Source organism: Cnephaeus nilssonii (genome assembly GCF_951640355.1).
Source record: "Cnephaeus nilssonii genome assembly, chromosome: 21".
Classification (NCBI taxonomy): Eukaryota; Metazoa; Chordata; class Mammalia; order Chiroptera; family Vespertilionidae; genus Cnephaeus; species Cnephaeus nilssonii.
In genome coordinates, this window is record NC_137092.1 from 24,557,241 (window position 1) to 24,563,902 (window position 6,662).

At 51.1% G+C, this 6,662-nt stretch overlaps 1 protein-coding gene across 1 annotated transcript in view; it reads left to right on the top strand.

Moving 5' to 3' along the window:
- The window catches only part of RGSL1 (regulator of G protein signaling like 1), a gene marked incomplete at its 5' end in the record, with an annotated part of 43,777 nt that extends 38,812 nt beyond the window's left edge, over nucleotides 1–4,965 (top strand). Inside the window, 4 exons of the mRNA XM_079762055.1 lie at nucleotides 2,436–2,545; nucleotides 2,834–2,926; nucleotides 3,932–4,001; nucleotides 4,881–4,965. Of these exons, the coding sequence (XP_079618181.1) occupies nucleotides 2,436–2,545; nucleotides 2,834–2,926; nucleotides 3,932–4,001; nucleotides 4,881–4,920 (313 nt within the window). The 3' untranslated portion in view covers nucleotides 4,921–4,965. The remainder of the gene's footprint in view (nucleotides 1–2,435; nucleotides 2,546–2,833; nucleotides 2,927–3,931; nucleotides 4,002–4,880) is intronic.
- Nucleotides 4,966–6,662: the final 1,697 nt, after the last annotated feature.

Sequence of the window (6,662 nt, forward strand, 5' to 3'; positions counted from 1 at the left end):
CACGTAAGACTGGGGCCCGGAATGCCTGGCTCCCAACACTCCCTGCGTTGAATGGGGAATACAAAGGAATACCAGGCTCTCAGGTTGTGTTAGGCGTGGGTTCCTCACCTAAGGGTGACATGGACCACAGCTACTTGGGAGCAGTCTGTCAAGGCTGACACACTGTCCCCATGCTCAGGGAGCCTCCTGGGGGCAGTGAGCCAGGAGAGTCTGGCTCCGCTGTGCCCACATCCCATAATTACCAGTAGGGGGCTCCGTTGCTAGATATTTCCATTTTCAAGAGAAGCTAGAAATTCGGGTTCTTAGGTCATAGCTCCCCAGGTTAAAGTAGGAAATCTGGCAACCAACTCAAACCTAAAACCTGGGGAGGAACCTGTGAAGGCCAGAAACTGAAAGACAAACAAAATCCGCAGAACAAATGTGATGGGCGGGGCGGGGGGGGGGGGGGGGAAGGACTGGTTCCTAACCTGTCCCTTAGAGACTCACCTAAGTTCTCTCAGCTGGTTACTCACCCCTGTGGTCCGCTGCTGCCCCAGCTCGCACCTCCCCCATGGTGAATGGCAGCGCCCCGGCTGGTAGTGGCCACAGGACAACTGGCTGAAGTGGCCCCAGACCAGGCTGGTTGGGATGTTTAGATTATTATTGTGATTCCAGCTCTGAGGGGTTTCCCTCGCCCATGCCCCCCAAAACACACACACACACACACACACACACACACACACAAGTTACTTTCCTAAAATAGAAGTGTTAAGGTTGCTTACCAACCACCAACCTTCCGTTTTAAATCCCTAAGATAAATTATGGAATACAAGATTGAAATAAATTTTTTTTAAAAAAATCTAAGTTCAAGATAACCAGTTGAGCCTTTTGAGCACCAATTGTTATCTAGCACTTACGTCTAGACTTGATTCTCCGCATGCTTAACCAGGACTAAATAAAAATGGGTCCCAGCCCTAACCGGTTTGGCTCAGTGGATAGAGCATCGGCCTGCGGACTCAAGGGTCCCAGGTTCAATTCCGGTCAAGGGCATGTACCTTGGTTGCGGGAACATACCCAGTGGGGAGTGTGCAGGGGGCGGCTGATCGATGTTTCTCTCTAATCGATGTTTTTAGCTCTCTATCCCTCTCCCTTCCTCTCTGTAAAAAATCAATAAAATATAAAAAATATATATTTTTTAAAAATGGGTCCTACAGCTTTCTGGGGGATCAGCAACCCCTGGGAGATATTTGCCGCTCCGTCTGGAGTCAGGCTCAGCGCTCCCTCATCCCTGTTCATTGCTTTCCTATATATTTACGAAGATTTTTATATCATACAACTGTGTCCATATCTAGTACCTCAGGTGAACCTCTCAACAGCCCCATGAGGTGGGTGGTGCAAAGTCTTACTATCCCTATTTTATAGATGAGGGAACTGAGGTTGAGCATGGTTAAGGGCCTTGGTAAGTGGTACCACTTGGTAAGTGGGTTAAAAACCAGGTCTCTTGGTCTCGCAAGCACCATAAAGAATGGCATCCTTGCCCTAGCTGGTTTGGCTCAGTGGATAGAGAGTCGGCCTGCAGACTGAAAGGTCCCTGGTTCGATTCCAGTCAAGGGCACATGCCTGGGTTTCGGGCTCCATCCCTAGTAGGGGGCGTGCAGGAGGCAGCCAATCAATAATTCTCTCTCCTCATTGACATTTCTATCTCTCTCTCCCTCTCCCTTCCTCTGAAAAATCAATAAAAAAATTATTTTTAAGAGAATGCATCCTTGGCGCATTGGGAGGTCCATGACTGGAGGGAGACCCAGTTTAGCAAGTGGAACGGGAGAAACCCACTGTGATTGGGTGGAATGTGCCTTGGGGAGGAGGAAGGAGAGCAGCAGTCAGACCACCAGAGCCAAGGCAGGATTGAACATAAAGCCAGGACACCTCCAAGCAGTCCACTCTCAGGGCAGGCTGCGGAGAGCAGGGCTCAGGGCCAAGGAGGGAGAGATGGAGAGCGTTGTGAGGGCTTCTAGGGAGCAGCCGTTCTCAGGTTGTAGTGAGTGTGCGAGTCTGAGGTCCTGAGAGGAGCCAGGCTTTACTCCAGGGCAGGACTGTTGGGAATGAGGTGAGGGGGCCAAGGTCCTCAGTAAGGGACAGGCTGCCAACTAGGGATCATTCACCGGGACCTGAGGGAGGCCAGTCAGATGCTGGGTGGGGTACACCAGGGTGGGGAACAGCAGGTCCTTTATAGACTCCATTCACTGGAGGTTCCAGAAGGAAGTCCCAGGACCCTGCTTGTCCTGGCCCCTCACTGAGCCAGGTAGCACACTGAGGCAGGTGCTGTCCTCTTGTTCCCCCCTGATCCCCCTCCCCAGCTCTGCGAAAACTGGCTCTGGCCGGTTCCCCTGTGCTCAGCGTCACAGTCCTCCCCTGGGAGGTTTTCTCCCTGTGACCAGAAGCCATTCTTCTCACAGGTTTTGTTCCTGGAAGGCAACCCGCTCTTACTTCCAGAAGAAGGAGAAGACGACCAGGGACACAAAAACTCCTTCTAAATCGGTGACCAAGTACTCTATTTGGAGTGGAGGTAAGCCCCGCCAGGATACCCTGAATTAAGGGGTCAGGTCACTTGGGTTCTATGCCTGGAAAGTCATCCTGGATGAGCTGAGGCATTTTGAGAATCTTGCTTCCCGAACTCTTGTGGCCTTAGACCCCTGATCTAAGATACAGACATTTGGATTTAGAAAATGTCCTATCGTTAGCATCCTGTAATCCAAGGAGTGTTAAACAGGAGCTTTCTTGCTTGCTTGGCATGATTTCTTTTGTTGGATATTGCTGTAAAGGCTTTTAATGCCCCCCCCTCTCCCCTCCCCAGGAGACCATGCCATCTTAAGATTCTCCTTGCTCAGAGGTATCGAGTGGTTGCGGCCCCAGCAGCGAGACGCAATAACAAGTTCAGTCCAGAATTGTGAGTTGGAGTTGGAATCCCATGGATAGCAAAAGTCCACTACTCAATAAGAGGGTGACCCTAAGGCCGGCTTGGCCCATGTCCTTATTGACCAGGAGGAGACTGAGATCCCCAAAATATGAAATGGACTTGCTCAGGATCACACAGCTTGTGAGTGGCAGGGATGGAGTGAGAAGCGGGTCTCCTGAGCCCGGGCCCAGCTCTCATTAGAATAATCATATCTTTTATAGCCCTTTAAAGGCAGTAGCTGAAGCTTCTCCATATTTCTGCCGGCTCCTCTGCCCATTTCCAGGCATGGTATGTCATCTTCATTAAGAAACAATGATGACATCCCACTTGTTCCTTTCCCCTCCCTCTGAGAGCACCTGCTGCTTCAGTGGAACTTCAGCCCATGCCTCCTGCTTCCTGGAGGCTTCAGCTGCTGATCTGCTTATCCCTGTAATGGGCACTCCGGTCCTAGCCTCCCATCCTGGGTCCATGTCAGATCCTTTCCCTTCCCCATCTCCAGCCGCTAGGAGTCAGTCCCACTCCCAATCACGAAAACTGCCTTGGTTCCCACATGGTCTTTCCCAACAAACCTTTCCTTTCTGCCCATCGGCAGCTTCTCTTTCCATGTTGGAGATTCTGCTTCTCTGAAATGTCCCCTCATTGCTTCGTGAGGAGTTGATCATGGAACACTGCCCAGGAGCCCCAATTGCCCTAAACTTTGGTGTTTCTAGTGCTTATCTGGCCTCATCTCCTTATTTTCCTTCCCCGGGTCAGTGAGGTTGAGATCCTGATCTGTGCACCCAGATGAAATGTCTCCTAGGACAACAACAACAACAACAACAACAACAAAAATACTGTAGCATCCAACCCAGGACTCCTGACTGTCCCTGGAGCGTTGCTACTTCATCACTTTCCCAACTCCTTCTCTGGTACTGGGATGCCTCCCTGGCTGGCTGGCCTCCAGGGAGGGTCTGTGCCCTGAGTTCTGATGCGATTTTTCTCTGCATTTGTCCTTAGCTTCATCGACGAGCAACCTGACCCAGTTAGCACATACCATCTCTGCCATTCAACTGATGGCTCTCCCAGGGTAGGCACCAGCTGGAAGTCCTCTTCTTCAGTGTTGAGCTTGTCTGTCCAAGTGCACCATGGGAGACGGGGGAGACACTTCCCAGAGACCTGGCTCCGTCTCCTGACACTCCCTGGCATAAAGAACCAAGAAGCTGAGCTTGCTGCTTCCAGAGAGGCCTGTGGGTGTCCTCACCCACCTCCATTAGGACAGGCCCTTTAGGAAGTTGAAGCCTTGACCTACTTCCCGGTAGAACACCATTGCTGGAGGAAGAGCGACCCAGGTGGTCCTTTATTGTCAGCTTCCCTCATATCCCAGTGCTCCAGGATAAGGTCCTGAGATGGGAAAGAAAGAGGAGCTGTTCTGCTTGGCAGGGGATTGGCGATGAGAGCAGAAAGGATTTGAGCCTGTCACAATCTGATTCATCCTCACTTCTGTAAGAGCATCAACGTGGGGCTGATGCTAGCCTAAGGCTCTGGGAGAATCCCCAGGGGGTCATAGAAACCAGTGCCAAAGAGCTGCTTGAAAGTCAAGGTTACAGACAGCAGGCTCTATGAATGGCGGGCCTTGCCTCCTGCACCAGCCATTCCACCTTCTCAGACCAGCTGCAAGACCAGTGGGGCTTGGAGCTCCCCAGGTATCATTGGCCAGCGCTGGTGCCTGGAAGACAAGCCAGGTACTTGGGAGCTCTTTGCTCAGAAAGGCGTTGCCTGTCTTCAGAGGTTACAAGCCCTTGGGGAGGGTGGTGAGAATCAGAATGGGAGGGGCCCTCTCCTGAAGGCAAAGGGTTTTGGTTTAGGCCGTTGCCATTCCTAAAGGGAATGACAGCAACAGACTAGCAGAGAGTACTAACACCTTATCGCCATTGTAATAACCAGCCATTCTTCTCTCTTCCTTCAGACAAAAACCATCTATAATCAAAAAAGAAAAGAAAATCTAGCCAGGCCCCCCCAACAGAGGCGCATCATCTCTCAGAAGCTTCCTGACACTGACAACCTTTTCTGGTCAGAAACGAAATGCCCTGGCACCCTCTGCCCTGGAAAGATCCGTGGGGTGACGTCAGGGGGTAAGATGTGGGCAAGAGAGCGTGAGCAGAAGCACCTCTGCCTCCTCTGATCCTGGGGGGCCTGTCAGAAACGGTCTTTCCCCCATGGGTGTGTGACGGAACACCCTACCCTTGGGGTCAGGAAACCTGGGTTTTAGTCTCACTCTGCAGCCGCATGGCCTGGAGAACCCCCGACTCCAGGTTGTTTAAGAATCCTGAGACAAATGTGTGGAGATGTTGTGAAGCACCCCGGGAAGCAAGGTACTGTTTTATTAGAGAGATGGGATCTTTGAATGCTAGGATCTCCCATTTGGACAATGACTCCCATCCACTGTCTCAGCAAATCCTCAGAACCCTGTGGGTAACCATGTCAGAAACCATTAATTTTTAAGCAGCTGAAGAAACCGGCACACACAGGAGGTACGTGCCTTTCTCCCGAGATCACTAGGCAGTAAATGCAGAGTCTGGACTAGAGCACCCACCGCTGCTTCTCATCCGTGGTCACCATGTATGTTGGCCTAAAGGCCTAACTTGTTATTATAGTTTAGAGTGACTAGGCCCATTTTCTGTCCTTTGAAGAAAATCAGGAGGAAGACGGTAGCATGCTGTGTAGGAGCTCACCACCTAAGACACTTGAGGAGAGGTTGGCGTGTTGACTCCCTGGGTTGCAGGACAAGGAAAGACTAGAACGTTTATCGGGGAATCCGTTCAGGTTTCCAGCCAACGTTTCCTGCCATGCTGATGTCCTTTAGCTCCTAGACTTTTCCCAAGGATGAAAAATGTTGCAATGTTGGGACAGGGCTCACAGGGAGAGACTGTAAGAGCATGTAGGTGAGGCTGTGATGGTGACAGGTCAGGAAGACCATAGGTGGACAGGACTGGAGGCCTCACGACACTTAGCAGGACCACCCGGAATAGAAAGACGTTCTGCTCTTTGAGTCTGGCTGATTGCTTCCTTTGGTTTCTTACACCATCTCACCTCAGCGATCCCAGGTCTAGCATGTTTTAACACCAGATTTAGACTAGCGTCACAGAACCAGTCACCTATAAAATGTGGAAGGGTAATACAAATGAGAAAAGCAACCCATGAGAGAGAACGAGTGGTAGAGACTGGTGAACTGGAGTCCATATCTCAAAGGGGACAGTGACAGCTCCAGCCAGCCAGCCAAGCCACAGTTGCCAGAGCTGCTTACTTAGAAAGAAAAGAGGAAGGGAGGGAGGGAGGGAGGGAAGGAGGGAGGGAGGGAGGGAGGGAGGGAGGGAGGGAGGGAGGGAGGGAGGGAGGTGAAGGAAGGAAGAAAGATAAAAGAAAGGAGGGAGGAGGAAATGCTTTAAGCTTTTTCTTTATCCTTGAAATTATATTTAGGTCCTAGGTCTACCTTAGACAGAAAATATGGGAGGGGAAGAAGAGAACCCCAACAATAGACCCCTAGGGGCCGCAGGCATCTACTGGTAAAGAATAGGCCATGGACCGGGGGAAGGAAGCTGGCCTACTCTGGGCCCTGCATTCATTTTCTATTGCTACCACAAACAGTTGCCCAAATCTTAGTCGTTTAAAACAACACAAATGGACTACCTTTAGTTCTGCAGGTCAGAAGTCTAACCTGGGATGCATGGGGCTAATGTCAAGGTCATTG